General features: G+C 36.0%; 1 protein-coding gene across 2 annotated transcripts in view; it reads right to left on the minus strand.

Annotated features, from left to right (window-relative positions):
* Nucleotides 1-20477, minus strand: part of LOC115218647 — a 49574-nt gene extending 29097 nt beyond the window's left edge. Inside the window, exons 1-2 of one of the 2 annotated variants that reach the window (XM_036508351.1) lie at nt 20462-20477; nt 806-941 (exon numbers count right to left, since the gene is read on the minus strand). In XM_036508351.1, the coding sequence (XP_036364244.1) occupies nt 806-839 (34 nt within the window). In that variant the 5' untranslated portion in view covers nt 840-941; nt 20462-20477. Of the gene's footprint in view, nt 1-805; nt 989-20461 lie in introns of those variants that run through there. The other variant, XM_029788564.2, reaches the window with a different exon arrangement.
* Nucleotides 20478-20748: the final 271 nt, after the last annotated feature.

Consider the following 20748-nt stretch of genomic DNA (forward strand, 5'->3'; position numbering starts at 1 on the left):
GTTTTAGTATTCTCGTTTGTTAGAGCAGTCGAATTTATTTTAGATTCTCTTTCTTTTCTATTTTTTTTTTTTTTTTGATATTCTCTTTTTTAAAATAATCTCCGGCTAATCGCTGAGAGGACGTTGGTGTTGACTTGGCGGAGGTTTGCGCTCTCTGACTGCCCTTGTTATTTTATTCTTTTACTTGTTTCAGCCATTTGACTGCGGCCATGCTGGAGCACCGCCTTTAGTCGAGCAAATCAAACCCAGGACTTATTCTTTGTAAGCCTAGTACTTATTCCATCGGTCTCTTGTGCTGAACCACTAAGTTACGGGGACATAAACACAAAAATATTAGTTGTCAAGCGATGTTGAGGGTGGAGTGGACAAACACAGACACAAACACACACACACACACATACACACACATATATATATATATATATACAGACACACCTATATATAAGTATATACGACGGAAATAACCACTCTTTATCTATTCTATAAATCCTTCTCCCTTATACCTTCATTTGGTCCAGTAAATTTATTCATAGACATAATTCATATACTAGTCGATTATTTTGTTGGATGAAACACACAATAGGTTCCTAGAAATTGAATTCCCTTTAGTATAAAAAATATTACTTAGAAGCGTATGTCAATAATAAATAAGATATGAACATTTTTCAACATGCAAAGCATTTATCACATAAACCTAGTGTCTCAAAGAAAACAAAATTATTTTTCAGTTATTCGAACACTAAAATTCTATAAGAACTGTTAATATAGATTTAAGAACTACAATTATTAAATTTGATACTCTTACCGGCAAATATGCACCCACAAAGAATTCTATTCATGTTTGAAGTTCGGTGAAAGCGTCAAGAACGTTTAACTTGCAAGTGATGTGTTCAGTTTTACAGATAAACAGAAACTAAATAGAAACAAATTCGTAACACTGTGCTGCTTTGATGAAATATGATTGGCTATCTGGCAGTTAGCTTATCACAATAATAGAAATAAGCACAATTGTAACTGTACAAACGCATGTGATTCGTATTGCGTTTTCCTTTTTGACTTCTTGATGAAAAGCAGATATGCTTTAATCAGCAGGGGTATACTCCGTTTACATAATACAAAATATGTATGTAGGCGGTAATAACTAGTAGCAATCGTTTAAATTTGTTCAACATTGTTCTATGGTATGCTACTTAAGAAACTGATGCTTATCATCCGAATGGATGATAGTTCTCAACTGGTACTAATTTTATTAATTCCGAAAGGCAAAGTCGACCTCGTGATCTCAGAAGGTAAAAGCAGACAAAATGCCGCTAAGCGTTTTACCTGGCGTGTTAACAAATCTGCCAGCTCACTTTATTAAGTAAACGTATATATTAACAAACAAATACATTTGTCCATAGTAGTATTTAGAGTTGTTTTGCTCAGTTTATAATAAAACTAAGAAATGAAAGAAATTAAACTCGGTGAAGTACGATAAGAAGAATCTATAAATATTCTGTCATAATTTCCAAGAGTTTTATTAATTAACAGAACATTTAGGAATCCATTTTAGGAGTGTCTCGCACTGCATACTTTAAAACAAAGACAATTTTTTTAACAATTAATCTGTATTTCAGTACTAGCACATTCTTTTAAATAGTAGAATTATTACTTGTATGTGTGTGTGCTTGTGCGCGCATATGCACGCGTGTGTATGTCTTGACAATTTCGAACTTTTGCTTACAGGTTTGCATAAACTTGATTTTGCACTACGATCGTATTTAAAAGAGAGAAACTAGGTATGAAACATGTAGCTATGATTTCGTACGTGTGACATATTCGAATTGAATTAGTAGATGTTTTATATTGCTACAATTTACATCACTGAAAAATAACATTGAGGAACAGATTTTATTGAATGGTATCTGACACTTGATTGTAAGTAATTTGGGTGGGCTAAATGCGAATTTTAAGTCAGTTTGACTCTATCCTGCCATGAGTTTTTGTTAACACACACACACACACACACACACGCACACACACATATATATATATATGGCGGGCTTCTTTCAGTTTCCGTATACCAAAACCACTCACAAGGCTTTGGTCGGCCCGAGGCTAGAGTAGAAGAGACTTGCCCAAGATGCCATGGAGTGGGCCTGAACCGAGAACCATGTCATTGGTAAGCAAGCTACTCTTTATCTTAGTAAAATATTAACCACATTATTTATATATGATCAATTGATACCTTATGATTTATTGAATACGCCGCACACACACACATACACATACAAACATATACATACATACATACACGTATATATATTCATAATAATATCCCTATATATATACACATACATACAGATACATGCATATGTCCATACATGTTCACACACACATACACACATTAACACACTTGCATAGACGCATATTTACACACAGTCATGCATGCATAGTTGTGTATACATCTATACATACAAGTGTGCTCGTACGCACACACGCATTTTCATACTCACACACACACATACAGATACATGTATCCCATGTATCCAAGCATATAAATGTATGGGGAGTAAGGATTAATATATATTTTTTTAATTTATGTATTCAGAAATTGGTTGAAATGTTCATTCATACATAGTCATATACATACATCCACACTCAGACACACATAAACACACGCATACACACATCCATACATACACAGTTATTACATATTGGACATATATACAAATATGCACACGCAAAAAATAAAAAATAACAACAAAAGCATAAAATACAGACATTAAAAATATAAATATTAAAATCTAGGTATCAATTATCCCTATATATTAATGAGGTTTAGTAGTATTATCATAATAAACTATCCTTTATAGAATAAATATGTTTTCCTAAATTTATGGGTACAATTCATATTAAAATTAGAGTTCAAATTCAACAATTTAAGTCTAAATGCAAGCATCAAAAATAGTTCATCTAGACATAAATTGCACCTATTGCTACCAAAGGAGTAAGGTTTTGTATATCCAATTATCGACCATTTAATTTCATAATCAATGTTCTTTTCCTTCAGTTCCCACATATATTTACTAAGTTAGTAAATACGAAAATCTAAGCAATGATTATTATATCGTGATTTAAATTTATTAGAAGGACATCCAATGTAATAAAGTGTTTCACCTTTAGTTCTTACCTCAGATCTATATACTAAATAATTTTCTACACGCAACTCATTTACCGACATTTATTTATATCTCTACCATTACAATTAATTATTGGATTATTATTATTAATTATTATTATTATTATTATTATTATTATTATTATTATTATTATTATTATTATTATATTATTATTATTATTATTATTATTATTCAGTAGTTTTATTTTTATAGCGTGTTTTCACTTCACTACCGAGCGCAGCTCTGTGTGCCTTGGGTATGTGCTGTGATTTGTTGTGATGCTCTGATGGTTATTGTATGGAAAGTGTTCTGCGTAGGATGTGTGCAGTGCCTAGTAGTGCAATTTTCTGTATGTTATATGTGTTTGTAAGTCCTGGTGTTTTTGTTATGTATTTGTCTGAATATTTTTTATCATGCCTAATGCACCTACTATGATAGGAATTGTTTCTGTTTTCAGATTCCACATTCTAGTTACCTCTATTTCCAGATCTTTGTATTTTGAGAGTTTCTCCATTTCTTTTAGAGACACGTATTATTATTATTATTATTATTATTATTATTATTATTATTATTATTATTATTATCATCATTATTATTTTTATTATTACTACAACCATTATCACCATTATTTCTACTCCTATTATCAGGATCATTAACATACTTTCATTATCCTTATTATCATTATCATAAGTATTGTTAATAATATTATTATGACTATCATTATTATTATTAATATTATCATTACTATAAGATCGGTAAGCACTATTGTCAGGTAAATTATATAAGGTATTACTGTTATTATTGATGTTAATATTACTATTCATATTGTTGTTAAGAACATCATTATGTTGAGGTCCAATACCATATCTGTTTGTTGTGAAACGATCACTACTAGTAGAGATATTACCATGTGCAGCAATAGTCTGTGCTAAATTTCTACATGTAGAAAAAGCGATTCTAATTATTATTTTGTTAAATATACTATGATATTTATGGTTATAACCAAAATGTTTGTTAACCAAGCTATAAACTTTTCTTGTTAAGTTGGAGTCAACGTTATAGGTATAGCATGGGTTAAACCATAAAATATTATTACTATTATTTTTTAACTTATTATAATTTAATATTTTCTTTCTTATATGTTGGCTGTTGCTAGAATAACTTTGTTCATATCATTTATATTTTCATTTCCATTCATATTTCTGTTTTTATTTTCTGTATATATATGTGTATGTGTATATACGTTTGTATATGTATATGCTAGTATATCTATGTGTGTATATGTATGTATATGAATGTATATATGTATATGTAAGTATATATTTATGAGATTTTTTTTGCTCAAGAACACAACACGTCACCCGGTCCAGGAATGGAAACCTGAATCTCATGATTCCAACACCCTAACTACTAAGCCACATCCCCCACTTTGTCGAGTATAGTACAATTAAAATCGTAATATTAATTTGAAGCAAAAATTGCCTAATTAAATTTATACTTAATCCTTTGAGCCTCTAACACCGGTTTACCAGTGAATGGCTTATTTTTTCTATACCCTAGCACCACTCTACCGGTGGAATGCATCAGGAAGATTCAGGAGGTCAGGCCCCTAAGGGTTAAGGGTCGGAAGAAGCTAAGGTTGGTTTGAATAATTTAAATACAGCGAGATTCTAACATAATTATTTGCATGTTTAATCGTTATTTACATCAAATCAAATACAAGTTTATGCGAGATGAGATGTAAAGAGATACCGAAAGGAGTTATTTGAAGAGGGAGCAACGGTTAAGTACTAGCAAAAATCTCATCTTCATATCTATATCAAACATTTAGCTTAAGTCATTAAATAATCAGCTGCCTCTCGCAAACGAGTATGGCTGGATAACAAGTGACATTCTCCACTATTTGTTTTAGGTAACTATATAGTCGTGAGCTGACATAGATAACCATTCGCTATCTCTCAGTTAGATAGAATGTGACAGCTGGAGGGAAAGAGAATTGCATTCGCTCCAGGCTGGTAATCATTTACGTATGAATAGACTGGTACATCGAGAAGTGAAGGGCCTTGCTTAAAGAAACAACACGCTGCTCGGTCCAGACATTTTGATTGTGAATCAGATATCCTAAACCCTGTGCAACACGCTAAATAACCCTAGGTGTCAAATAGACAATATACTCCACTGACAATATACTGTTGTGTCGACGCCCCCAGACGATGAAGTAGGCTAGCCCAATACGTAGATATATAGAGAGAAGTCTAGACGCCGAGGAGTTGAGTAGAGGTCATCCGAACGTGCTATATAACAGTGGCGATGAGGATGAGATCCACTGTTATATCGCACGTTCAGATGACCTCTTCTCAACTCCTCGACATCTAGACTTCTCCCTCTATATCTACGTATTGGGCTAGCCTACTTCATCGTCTGATGGCGTCGACACAACAGCCTCTCATCCCTTTCGGAGTCAATAAAGCAAGTACCAGCAAAACTCTGTATTCGATCCCCGAAATTGCTGGCATTGAGCCAAAATTTGAAAGCAATATTACAATATCCATTATAACAATCAGCAGCTACAGTACGACTTAATTTTAATTACACAGCTCACATATCTTTCGTTTCCTTGCAAGTACTAAGCGATTGAGACAAGGTGCGTGAGCATTCATAATATGCCCAGGTGCACAATTTACCTTTCCATGCCATTGCAACTGATGAAAATACAAGTTACAAACCAATGGAGCTTACACAACTTTCATTAGTGTTTATAAGAAAATTGCAAACAATTGCAGCTTGCATTTTCAGTCAGCCTTCGACCATTGTTGCATTAAAAGAACATCTCCGATCAGAATTTTTCATTCTACTAGTATCAGTTTAAGAACGAATGCTTAAGTGAACGAACAATCTGAGAGGAACTGTGACTTATTGATATTCTCAATTATTTGCTCATGAACGATATAATAGATATTAATTTTAAAATATTTTTTGAGCGTTAGGACTTTTGAAATCAGTTGTCGGTTTTCATTGTGTTCAAGAGACCGAAATCAGAGCATTTCTCCTGAACGGAACGCTGGATTGTTGCAGAGCTGAAGGTCAGTAATTTTGAGGATCGGGAACAAGTCGATTACATCGACTCCAATGCTGAACTGGTACTTATTTTATCGGGCTCGAAAAGATGATACGCATAAGTTGAACCTGGAACATAAAGAGTCGGAAGAAATGCTGCTAAACATTTTGTCCGATATACTAATGATTCTGCCATCTTATCACCTTAGCAGACATTGATTCACGGACGCAAAGAATAAAACTTCTATAACTCTGTATCAAAATTAAGTAAAACTATGAACTGGCAGAATCATTTAGCACGCTGGGTGAAATGCTTAGGAGCTTTTCGTCCGTTTTTGCATTCTGAGTTCAAAATTCCGCTGAGGTTGACTTTACCTTTCATCCTTTCGGGGTCGATAAATTAACTAGTAGTAGAACATTAGGATAAATGTAACCGACTTATCCTAAAAAATTGCTGGCATTGTGTCAAAATTAGAAATCAGTATTAAGTATAAACTTCATACGACAGATGTTTCGATTTATTTTGCTTTCCTATTCACAATCAAATTAACATATGTTTACACTTCAACTGGCATTGTTGGTATATGCGTGTGCTTGTTGTGTATGCAACTTGTATTGAGCATAGGGGGCATACATGAGTGTGGATTTGTATTATATGACTAAGTGCTTTGATCGATCGAAGTCTCTTTGTGCATGCCGGTTTCTGAGTAAACGCCTATGAATATGTATGTATGTATGTATTGATTGATTGATTGATTCTAGTTTCAGCTCATGAGCTGTGGCCATGCTGGGGCACCGCCATTTGTTGTTGCTACTTGGTTTTACTTCACGAAAGCTTTTTAGCAACTGCCATTTGGTGCATGAGAGAGTTCGATGCAGCTGCCCTCATCTGCACCTCCTGCCGTGAAGTTGGTTCATCTGGGACACCTGACAGGAAGAGATCCAGTTCCATTTTAAAGACAACTGCATCCACCCCATGCAGGTCTCTCAGGTTCTTCGGGAGGATATTGAAGAGCTGTGGGCCACGGAAGCCCAGGCTATCACAGTATCTTGTCCTACATCTTGATGGCAAATTTGGAGTCCTAGGCACCACGCAATGGCGCCCAGTTCTGGCATTTGTGTAACTCTCGATGCCAAAGTTTGGGACACGTCCCTCCAGGATCTTCCAGATGTATATTATGGCATATCTTTCCCGCCTACGCTCCAAGGAATATAGTTTTAATCTCTTGAGTCTTTCCCAGTAGCTTACATTCTGCATAGAGGCTATCTTCTTCGTGTAGCTACGCTGGATCGCCTCGAGCTCTGTGATCAACTTGACACTGGATGGTGACCATAACTGAGAGCAATAGTCAAAGTGGCTTAGGACAAGTGTCCTCCAGAGGACCATCATGGTTTCTTGTTCTCTTGTTCTAAAGGTTCTGAGAATCCATCCAGCCAGCCGTCTACATTTTATTGCCAGTTTAGCAACATGTACATGAAAGGTCGCGTCATCACTCATGTGAATACCCAGGTCACGCACTGATTGTGCCTCTGGGATTGCAATCCCTCCGGGTCCAGTGTATTCATTGGGTGTTGCATTCAGTTTTGCATGCTGATAGTATAAAGCTTGAAACTTTTCAGCATTGAACTGCATGCTATTCTTTTCAGCCCACTTGTATATTTCGTCCAGCTCACATTTCAGGTGCTTAGTGTCTTCAGGGTTCTGTATTGCCTGTGAAACTTTTGTATCATCTGCATAACTTGTGATCGTGGCTCTCTGCATGGCTGAGGGCATGTCTGAGAGGGCCATTATGAACAGTAGTGGTCCCAAAACAGTGCCCTGCGGAACACCGCTCACTATTTGTGTGTTAATGGAAGTGGCCCCATTGGCTGCTACCACCTGACTTCTATTCTTCAGAAAGTCATGAAGCCATTCTCCCAATTTTCCAACTATGCCAAGATCACGCAATTTGTGACATATCATTCCATGATCGACTTTATCAAAGGCCTTTGCAAAGTCGAGATATATGACTTCCACATTTGAGTGGTTGAGCAGTTGTTTCAGCACCCAGTCATAGTGTTGTAAGAGCTGAGTTAAACAGCTTCTTCCTGGTCGGAAACCATGTTGGGTGTCAGGCAGCAAGTCATTTTCTTCAAGGAAGGTGATTAGTTTCCTTCTGACTATTCGTTCCATGACCTTGCTGATGTGTGAGGTGAGAGAGATAGGTCTGTAGTTCTTGGCCTCTGCTCTGCTACCACCTTTATGAATAGGGCATATTTTACCTTCCTTCAGTTTTTTTGGAAGTTTGCCAGCTGCAAGGAAGCTCTGAAAGAGGATCTGCAGTGGTCTTGCTAGGACTCTCTTACATACTTTTAGAAGGATTGCCGGGAATCCATCGGGGCCAATAGCTGATTCTGTTTTCATTTCATCTATGGCCTTTATTACATCGTCTTCCTTTATATGTAATTTATCGTCGCCGCCTTTGATTTTATATCTGCAGTGGTAAAGAAGTCAGTTGGATTGGTGATTTGGAAATGCCCGAGGGGTGGAGTGAAAACACTCTTGAATTGCTCATTCAGTATTTCACTTACCCTCATTGGTTTTCCTGTGAGTGTGCCATCCTTTTCAAGGAGTGGCCCTATCCTACAGTGCACCGTAGCTGTTTCTTTGGCATACCTGTAGAAAGCTCTGGGGTTAGATTTTATGTTGTCTATAGCCCAGGCTTCTTTGTCTGCTCTTTCCTTTTCATGGGAGAGTTGCAGACATTTTTCAATTTCCAACAGTTTTATTTTCAGGCGGGACTTTTCACTGCTTTCAATCGTTCACATCTTGTCATTCCTGGGAGAGAAAGGCCCTCGGGCCATCTGACATTGGGTAGATTGAAGTCTCCCATAAGAAGTACACTTATGTGTTGTTCTAATGTGATTAGAACTTCTTCTATTTTTATAAGGCAGTCTTCAAACTTGCCCACATGGTTAGGGGCATCTGGAGGGCGATATGTAGCACACACAACTACATCAAGTTGCCTAATATGTACAATTAGTGTGTCACACACAGAGTTTGAGTATGACAAGAGGACCTGGGGTGTGAGGTCCTCACGGATGTACATAGCAACTCCTCCATGACTCCTTATGTATGTATGTATGTATGTATGTATGTATGTATGTATGTATGTGTGTGTATGTGTGTGTGCGTGCGAGCGTGAACGTACGAGTTGATATATGTAAATTTGTAAAATCGTCATTGCGTTGTTTTTCTTTTATGACAATGCGTAAGGCAATATTAAGCATAGACTGACTACTTTATCTTAAAGAGCACAAAAAGAACAACTGAAATGTCAGCTGAATCAAAATACCATTGATATTCACATTCTACTTACACGGTCTATATCTTCAACAGAAAATATAGTCTCCGGTGACCAGAAACAAACCTATTGGGATTATCTATACTTTAACAGCAACAAAATAAACAGAATATTATCTCGGTATATATGTGTACCGTGTTATGATACAGTACACATGTAAATAATAAATTACAATTATATAGATGGAAAATGAATTTGTGTGAACAAATAGCTTGCAAAATGTACTTTATGTATCAGAAGAATGTGTGGCTATCTTCCAATATTTGTTCATATAAAAATGATGGATTTAATTAAATAACTACTCAACATCAAAGTGAAAGGTCAAGAATAATCGCAAATAAGTGGCAATAATTGGACTGCCGTATCTTCTGGCGATACGGGCTTGAAAAGTTTAGTCGAACAAATCAACTCCAGTACTCATGTTTTAAAGGTATTGTAAGTTATCCTATCGGTTTCTCGAACTTACAGGGACGTAAGAAAACCAGCATCGGTTGTCAAGTGGTGGTGGGATACAAAGATACATATACAAAGATGCATATACATACATACATACATACATACATACATACATACATACATACATACATTATACATACATATATATATATATGCGACATTATATATACATATATATATATATGCGACATGGAGAGATGGCTTAGCTGGAAAAGCAGCTTAGACCCTACTACATGTCTAAACACAAGGACAGAACTTTTCGGGTCATGCCCACATACGACTAAATCTCTGTTACGTTTTTGGTCCCCTAAAGAAAACAGATAGAACATGCTTTCTATGCTATGTCCCAAGAAGGTTTTTTTACCTCATCACACCTTCTATCATACATTTTATATATTTTTATATATTTTTTATGTACTTTTATATAATTTTTATGGCGAAAAATGCGAGCGATGTATAAGTACGCAGGCAAGCAGAGTTATAACACAGTAATTTCCCTTTGTATAACGGTATTTTTTCATAGCGTTTTCAAATAGCCAAATAACCGAAACTCAGAGTTTTATCTTGACTATCGAGTAATGTAACATATTATTGTATATATATATATATATATTATATATATATATATATCTTTCTTTCCTCTCTCTTCCTTCTTTATGTTTCCGACGAAGAGCTCCGCTCGAAACGTCATACCTCCCTGCTTCCATCTCCTGAGCGCCTATTAATAATAATACTGTAATTGTTCCTGTTGTTGTTGTTTTTTTGTTTCCCTTTTGGATTAAAATTATATATATATATATATATATATATATTATATATATATATATATATTATATATATATATATATATATATATATATAAATTTATATATAGAGGGCATAATTATACATACATGCCAGGAGGCATTATATATACCTGCCAAACGCTAAGAGGACAATCAGTCATTTCTACCAAAATATTACTAATCCCACCGAATGCAATTTTCAAAGTAAGACATTTAAAAATATATAGGCCTGTATCACAGTGATTTCATACTTACGTAATCATCAGCAGGCCTGAATGTATTATAAATAAACAACGACCTTGCCTCGCTTAAGCCGAACAGCTAACTGATCAACATCAACGAAGCACATGGGTGAGTTTATATATATTACATCCGGGTGAATGGCAAACTTTTACAAAATTGCATTTCAATAAGAAATAATTATTTTCGAAATTTTTTCTCTTATGAGGTTTTTACGCTATCTACCTGACAATTTCTTGTTAAGTTTTCCTTATTAAGTAGTTGTCCTTAATTGCAAAATTTTATCCGAAAAAACTTTTCCTCTCCCGAAATGCAATTTTGTAAAAGTTTGCCATTCACCCGGATGTAATATATATAAACTCACCCATGTGCTTCGTTGATGTTGATCAGTTAGCTGTTCGGCTTAAGCGAGGCAAGGTCGTTGTTTATTTATAATACATTCAGGCCTGCTGATGATTACGTAAGTATGAAATCACTGTGATACAGGCCTATATATTAGCGGTTCGGCAAAAGAATAAGTCCCGGGGTCGATTTGCTCGACTAAAAGCGGTGCTCCAGCATGGCCGCAGTCAAATGACTGAAACAAGTAAAAGAGTAAAGAATATATATATATATAATATATATTATATATATATAATATATATATCTACAGAAATAAAATTTTAATTCTCAAACGCGTGATAATGCTAATAAAATAGCATGAACTGGATAAATCATTCATATATTGCAGAAAAAACGTTACCGGCCAGCCATGATACACACATACACGTGTGTGTGTGTGTGCGTGCGCGTTTGTTCATGTGTGACTGGAGGCGCAGGCGTGGCTGTCTGGTAAGAAGCTTACATTCCAACCGCATAACCGCATGGCTTCGGGTTCAGACGTTTGGGGCAGACGACTTCTACTATAGCCTCAGACCGACCAAAGCCTTGCGAGAGGATTTACTAGATGGAAACTGAAAGAAGCCCGTATGTATATATGTGTACATCTATGTGTGTATATATATATATATGTATATATATCTCTGTATATGTATATATCTATGTGCCCGTGTCTTTGTTTCTGTGTTTGTCCCCCTCTCTATCACCGTTGGACAACCAGTGTTGGTGTGTTTACGTCCCCATAACCTAGCGGTTCGGCAATAAGAACCGCCAGAATAAGTACTAGGCTTAAAATATAAGTCTTGGGGTCGATTTGTTTAATTACAAAACCTTGAAAGTGGGGCTCCAGCACGACCGCAATGAAGGGGCTGAAATACGTACAAAAGAAGTAAAAGAAGTATAATGTATATACATATATATATAAATCCGGAATCTGGAATTATCCAATAAGTTTTTTGCTAGTTTATTTTGTTTCTTTGTCTTCTCTCCTGGTGCTGTATGAATATTTAACGTGGTTTTAGAGTCAAGTTTTGATTGCTATTTCCAGCGTGGTGGTATCTCTTAGATACCCTAAATTATATTAATATTAATAGTAATTATTATTGACTTTTACAGGTTTATAATTTTATGAACTGAAATATGGTTTTTTTATTACTTTTCATGTATAAGTCTGATTTTAATTTAAATGTGAGTGTGCATATATCTTCTTGTGTGGTAGTCTTTAGAACTATTAACTCAATATGTAGAATAACTGAGCTTATTAATATATATTGATATATATTTTGTTTTATTTTGTTTTGTGTATCTTGTATTATTGTATTAATGAATATATATATATATATATATATATATATATATATACATGTGATGGTGTCTATGCACACGTTTTTATATTTTACATTTTTATATTGATATGTATTTGGAAAAAAATTTTTTCACAATTATAATTTATTAAATTCTCTGAAGAGGCCGTGGGGCATCCTTGTTAATGTCTCATTTATACCTGCCTTATATGGCTTATAGGTTAAATGAGGCATGATTGCCCTTACTGCCGAAACAGCTGTCAGATATGATATAATTACATATTATATTTTATATTTTATATTTCTATTTCCTTGTCTAATTATATTTACAGTATATTTTGTATAATGCCTTTACTGTTATGTAATGGTGTAATAAAGTATTGATTGGGTATCATCTGTTGGTTGATGTTTGATTGATTTAAGTATGTTTCTCCATTTTCTAATTTTGTATATATATATATAATATATATATATATATATATATATATATACATGTGATGGTGTCTATGCACACGTTTTTATATTTTACATTTTTATATTGATATGTATTTGGAAAAAAATTTTTTCACAATTATAATTTATTAAATTCTCTGAAGAGGCCGTGGGGCATCCTTGTTAATGTCTCATTTATACCTGCCTTATATGGCTTATAGGTTAAATGAGGCATGATTGCCCTTACTGCCGAAACAGCTGTCAGATATGATATAATTACATATTATATTTTATATTTTATATTTCTATTTCCTTGTCTAATTATATTTACAGTATATTTTGTATAATGCCTTTACTGTTATGTAATGGTGTAATAAAGTATTGATTGGGTATCATCTGTTGGTTGATGTTTGATTGATTTAAGTATGTTTCTCCATTTTCTAATTTTGTATATATATATATATATATATATATATATATACATACATACATACATACATACATACATACATACATACATACAGAAGGCGATGGGTAAATTGTCACCATTTTATGTTTTTAATTTCGTGCATGTACATTTTCTTTGATTTTATCGACTGCAAAGTGTAGTAGGTTCAGTTGGGCACCGTCTGAGAGAAAAACAGCACCATGATGCAGTTCACTCTGCCAGAAATTTGGAAACAATATGCTGTACTGCTTGGCGTTCACGTCGGAAGCTTCAGTACGAACACTTCAGAGTGTTTGGGTATCAGTCTGAGGACGGTGCAGAAGTAATCGTTCTTATGAGAAAAGATCTTCTGAGTTTGTTGGTAGGATTCAGGCCAGATTAACAACGATCCCTTCAAGTCAATCAGGTCCATCGCCAAGGACGTGAGAATGCCTGAGTTTCTTATCAGGCAGGTAGTGCTTGAAGGCATTCTGTATTCCACATACAAGATGAGAACGAGCCAATTGTTATCCAAAGCCATCAAGGATAAGAAAAAAGACTGCTCTACGTAGCTTTTGAACAAACTCAAGCGTCAAGAAAAATTTCTGCCATGATCAGATGGTGAACACACAGAACAACCTTTGGATTGCCGTATCCCTAAAACATGTACTGGTAGTGATAAAATCAAATATCCAGTCAATATCATGGCGTTTGGAGTGATTACTAGTGATGGCGACGTTATGTCCCCATTTATCTTCACACATTGCCTCAGACTCAACACAGAGGCCTATATCAAGTGACTGGTGGAGGTAGTGCTACCCTGGGGCAGGATGGTGGCTGCACCATGCCACACAAGCAGAAGAACCAAATCATGGCTGACAGACTATTTCTGCGATTTCATCATTCCTAACATCTTACAACTTAACTCCACAGATTGCAACCCCTTTGATTATTATGTGTGGGGCACAATTGAGCGAGACACCAACAAAACTCCTTATAACACTAAAGATGAATTGAAGGAAAGGATTATGGCAGCATTCACCAACCTATAAAAGGAGACCATCCAGAAGAGTTGCAGGAGATTCTGAAGCCGTCTGGAGGCTGTGGTTGAAGCCAATGGCGATTTTATTGAATGAATTTACACTTTATTATTTCAATACATTTTTATATAATTTTGGTAAATATATCTGTTAAAATGAGATGCCTTGTTTCCATTTTTGTGTAATTCAGACAATATATTCACCGTACCTTGTATATAGTAATGAGAAAAAGGAGGAAGAGAATTTCGATTGTCCCTACGTGGTGAGTTGTTATGTAAAAAATATACATATAATAAATGAAGGAAAATGCACACTATGTATATAGTTTTAATACATTTTAGTGGCTGTGTGGTAAGTAGCTTGCTTACCAACCACATGGTTCCGGGTTCAGTCCCACTGCGTGGCACCTTGGATAAGTGTCTTCTACTATAGCCTCGGGCCGACCAAAGCCTTGTGAGTGGATTTGGTAGACGGAAACTGGAAGAAGCCCGTCGTATATATGTATATATATGTATGTGTGTATATGTTTGTGTGTCTGTGTTTGTCCCCTCACCATTGCTTGACAACCGATGCTGGTGTGTTTACGTCCCTGTAACTTAGCGGTTCAGCAAAAGAGACTGATATAATAAGTACTAGGCTTACAAAGAATAAGTCCTGGGGTCGATTTACTCGACTAAAGGCGGTGCTCCAGCATGGCCGCAGTCAAATGACTGAGACAAGTAAAAGAGAAAAGAGAGAGTAACCACATTACTCTTTCATTCAAAACATATCAAAAGTATATAAACTGTGCATTTTCCTTTTATTTTATACTAAATGTGTATATCTGCATAAACGCAAAACGAAAGAAAAGAAAATGTGGATACTTTCAGATGAATTTTTAAGTATAAATATATATATATTTATATTAACAATAATATATTAATATAATAATAATAATAATAATAATAATAATAATAATAATATATTATTCTGCTCAATACCACAGATTTGCTTGTCAGTTGTTTGACCATAACCAGTTGAGCATGTCCCTTAGTGGCTGACGATATGTGCATCTCTGATCACGAGCAGAAGTAGTGGTGGAGTATCATAGCCATGTGTTGAGAGGGATTCTTTGGGGTTTGAATAATTCACCTCTGGAGACATGGGTGGGTTTTTCAACATCCTTAAACAACCCTTATTCAGGGACCGTTTGAGCGGGATGGGCTACTCAACCTGAAGAAAATTCTAACTGGGCCCCACCTGCAAGGTCATGTACAGTTTATCTTGATATGAGATCACCATGCCGCGCACATATGGTTGTGATGCATGTGCCTGGTGTGCCCTTATCAGACGGGTAGTCATGATGGGTATATTGGGCTTCGTATATTTTACCCCAGTGTCACTTTGATGGCATGAACTGCTCTCTCACTCAATAATAATAATAATAATAATAAGGTTCAATTTACACAGAGTACAAATGACAGTGAAAATTAAAGGGGTAAAGGAAAAGTATTATAAGTCCGACAGCTGTTTCTGGAGGGTTGGAGATCCATAGTAATGTTGGTAGATGTGATTCATCTCAATATGTGGCCGTAATGGATACTATTGGCATCGGTAAAGATCTTACATTTCAGATCTTAATGCAGAGAAGTTCAAAGATGGAATGATTAAATGTGGAGAGCTAGGTGTATTAGAGGAGGGGAAATATTAAGACAGGGAATGGTGAGAGGAGAAAAATAGTTAAGGATGTGTGAAGGGTTATTAATGAGGGTACTAAGCGGGAGGTGGTTGTAGAAGTGGGGAATTGGGAGATGAATAGGAGGAGTAGGAAGGATAATATTTGAATGGTAGTGAGTTGCATTGGATTTATGTTTAGGAATCAAAGTTTGGAGATAATGGCTATTGAATTATTGGAAGTTGAAATAGCGAATAAATGAGTGACAATTATTTGAGAGAGTTAGTGTCTATTTCAGTGGCAGAGGGAGATTACTAAAGTATGTAGAAAGGTATGAGACAAATTGTAGGGAAGGTAGACAGAGTGGAGGTGAGTTGGAGGTCAAAATAGCAATAGTTAGTAGAATAATGAAAGTGGGTCGGTTTTGGCGGAGTAGTACTGAGGTATACAGATGTGTATGAAATTGAATTGAGGGAGTTGAATAGAGAGGTTGATAAGTTACTATCTAATCGAATGGGATAGCATTAAGTGCTTTTAGTTGAAGAGAAGAAATGAAAAGAGAAAAAGAATACCAATTGTGGGGGTGGGCTTGCCGATTTCGAGGAAACCCAAGCGCTTCTCAGTTTCAATAATCAATTGTTCAAGTTAATGACCTGAAATAAGTGTCATGTGTACATGACTCACCAAATTATTTCGATTTTTTATTTCGATTTATTTCGTCTTGTCCGAAACATATTTGTCAATGCTCCAAATAAGGCATGTATCCCAGAAGTATTCATACTAATTAACTATCTTTTAAGAGGAGCGGAATGACACCAATTGGTGACAGTCCATTTTGGCGTAGGAGGCAAACACACACACACACACACACAAACACACACACTCACACACACACACAATCAAATGCATACACGCACAGAAACGTGCACATAGAAAGGGAGAGGGAGGAGCAATAAAATATGCTCACAATCATAAAATGAGAAAGCGAGAGGGGGGGAGAGAGGGAGACAGACAAATATATATATAGAGGGACAAAGAGACAGAAAAAAACCGACAGACAAAACGGGATTGGCTGCAGCTGCTTTAGCGATAGTGAGACACTGGAGGCAAACAAATAACGCGCACGGGCGCACAGACGCGAAAAGAATAAAAGAGGGGAGAGTCGGGAGGGGAGAGTTGGGAGAGGGAGACATTATAACATATTAATTGAACACGAATAACAAACACTTCCCCTCCCAGTGTCGGTGTGGTATGAGTGCGTATGTGTGAACGTGTTAAACAAGTATTTTCCCCCCTTTGTTATCAAGGGAAATTGTATACTGCTGGGCGTAAAAATACAAATAAGATAAGATTACAACAGGTAAGATAGACAGGTGATTTCTTGCTAAGCTTCATTGATTTCAAAGATCATTTCGTGGAAATTTTTTGACTGTTTTGATGTTCACTGTTCATTTAATGGTTTCAAATATTGGACTACGACCATACTAAGGTTTAGTCGAGCAAATTGACTCCAGGCACTTATTCTATCGGTCTCGTTTACCGAACTGCTAGGATCAAAACATACCATCACCGGTTGTCGAGTTCTGGAGGGAACAAACACAAATACGGAGACATACACACATACGAGGGGACACACACACACACACACACACACACACACACACGTATATATACGGCGGGCTTCCTTACAATTTCCTCAGCTAAATTCACCAACAAGAGCAGTTGTAAGACAGGGGCTTAAGTAAAACTCGACAACCGGTGATGGTATGTTTCGATCCATACGACTTAGCAGTTCGGCAAAAGAGACCGATAGAATAAGTGCCTGGAGTCAATTTGCTCGACTAAAATTAGTTTGGTCGCTGTACAAAGTGCTGCGTAGTGAGACCCAACCCGAAACTTCTTGGTTGCAAAGTGAGCTGCTTCTTAACCACACAGCCAACGCTGGTAAAAATTAAGGCTTATTTTAATGTATAACGAAGTAAAATATGTAATAGATTTATTTTTGATATTTTGAGAAAGTGATATTGATAAACTTATCTTTTGTATTTTAGTTTATTTCATTTTTATTTTTAACCTTACATTTGCCACATTAGGTTGGCAAACAACCTTTACTTTAAAGTACTGCTACTGAAAATCTCCCATTGAGAGATTTAGGAGCAATAATGTTTCTATTTATTAGACCAGAGGCTGTGTGTCGCTTAGACAATCATATACATTTTCGAACGAGAGTTTAGTTGCGCCAGCTCAGCCAACCAGTTATTCTGTGTTGATGAAGTCAAATAACCCAGAAACCCTGCGGTCCAAAGGTACTTCTTTGTGATGGGAGTGGGTGTTAAACTCCCCTGTTCGAAAATATAAGGACACAGATTGTGTTATAGCCAGCTGGAGACGATGTCCCCAGGGACTAAACAACAATAGCATTCGTCCCAATCGGGACTGCCATATTAGGTTGGAAAATAACCTATATATATATGTATATACAGTGTACCCCCGCTTATTCGCGTTTTCGGCATTCGCGGTGCTGGTTATTCGCGGAACGAACAATTGTTTGTGGAAACCACCGTCGCATATTCGCGGAATCGTGAATATCGTCCGCAAATTTTTATGACTTCTTTCGCGGCAATCGCTCTCTCTCTCTCTCACACACTCTCTCTCTCACACTCTCTCTCTCTCACACTCTCTCTCTTTCTCTCTTATTATTATTATTATTATTATTATTATTATTATTATAATAGTATAGATTACTGTATCTAGTGGTAATACAAACTAAATTCTTCTGAACCATGATTATTTTAAACTTCTGCTCAATCTCCCATTGGTGGTATGCATATATTAGACATATTTTGGGGGAAAACTGCATCTAGTAGCTATCTCGAGTGTTTTGTTGCGTGTTGTATTTTTTGCAGCATGTTATTAAAGCCCTAAGATGCCACCCAAACGCCCTACACCTTCTAAGGGAACCTAATTGCCAGAAAAGGGTTATGATGTTACATGAGGAGATAAAACTGATGGATATGCTCCAGGAAGGTAAAAGTTATGCAGCCGTGCGTTGCTGTTATGATCTCAACGAAAGCATTATATACTCCATGAAGAAGAACGACGTAGCAATCAGGTCTACCGTAGCAGTAAGTCTCTGTGAAAGCGGCAGGACTACCGTCGCAGTTGGTTTCAGTGAAAGTGCCAAAACGTCAGTGAGAAATAAGCACTTGGATAGGATAGAATCTACCTTGACATTGTGGATCAGTAGCTGCAAGAGGAAAAACATTCCATTCAGTGATAACATTATCCGCGAGAAAGCGCGGAAATTATACTAGCGGTTCGACAGAGGAGACGGAGCAGAAGACACCGAAGAACCGCAACCAAGACAGACCATTGACAGAACATGAAAAATGAGACGCTCATCGCAAGCTGGAAAAAGGTGTAGCCGGAGACTGTCCTGGACTACGAGGGCTTCTCACCTGAAGATATTCAGCATGAGACTGTCAACAATGCGGTGAAATTGGCAAAGGTACTTTGAGGCGAAGGTTTTGAAGACATCACACAAAATGAGGTCAACAATCTCTTCAATGCCCACTCTGATACACATAAAACATTGGATATAAGTTGAGATAAGTCAAAATGTAAATGAATAAACAAAAGGGCAAGAAAAGGAACATGGACATTCTATTCTATGTCATCAGGTGACCTTTGCAATTTCTTACATTTTGCTTATCTTACCTTGTAGTCAATGCTTATGAATATGTTTGTGTTTGTGAGTTTTTACTCGCATAGGCATATAGATTTCTTTGTAAACTTTACTCCGAAACTCATCTGCTAATCATCAAAAAGCACACTCAAAAATTACTCTATCTTTCTATTACCAAAAAAAAAAAAAAAAATTGAAGCACCTCTGATATCCCCCCACCTCTGAAAAATAAAAAGTAAATGACATGACAAGTCTTTATCATCGGCATCATCGTGATTTATTAGACTCGATATTACTATAACCTGAGTGGCTGTGTGGCAAGTTGCTTGCTTACCAACCATATTGTTCTGGGTTCAGTCCCACTGCGTTGCACCTTGGGCAAGTGTCTTCTGCTACAGCCGCCGGCCAACCGAAGGCTTGTGAGTGGATTTGGTAGACGGAAACTGAAAGAAGCCCGTCGTATATATGAATATATATATATATATATACTCATTATCTTTTATTAAACTTTTAATAATTTTGATATATATTTAAAATAATATAAATTAATTAATATTATGTATTGGCTTAAGTTTTTCATTGTTTGATTTGCCTAATAGTGGTTTTATCTCTAACTTAATATTATATATATATGTATATGTATATATATATATAATATATATATATATATATATATATATATATATATATATATATGTATGTGTGTGTGTGTGTGTGTGTGTGGTGTGTGTGTGTGTGTGTTTGTGTGTCTGTGTTTGTCCTCCGACCATCACTTGACAACCGAT

The sequence above is a fragment of the Octopus sinensis genome, linkage group LG13 (genome assembly GCF_006345805.1).
Source record: "Octopus sinensis linkage group LG13, ASM634580v1, whole genome shotgun sequence".
Classification (NCBI taxonomy): Eukaryota; Metazoa; Mollusca; class Cephalopoda; order Octopoda; family Octopodidae; genus Octopus; species Octopus sinensis.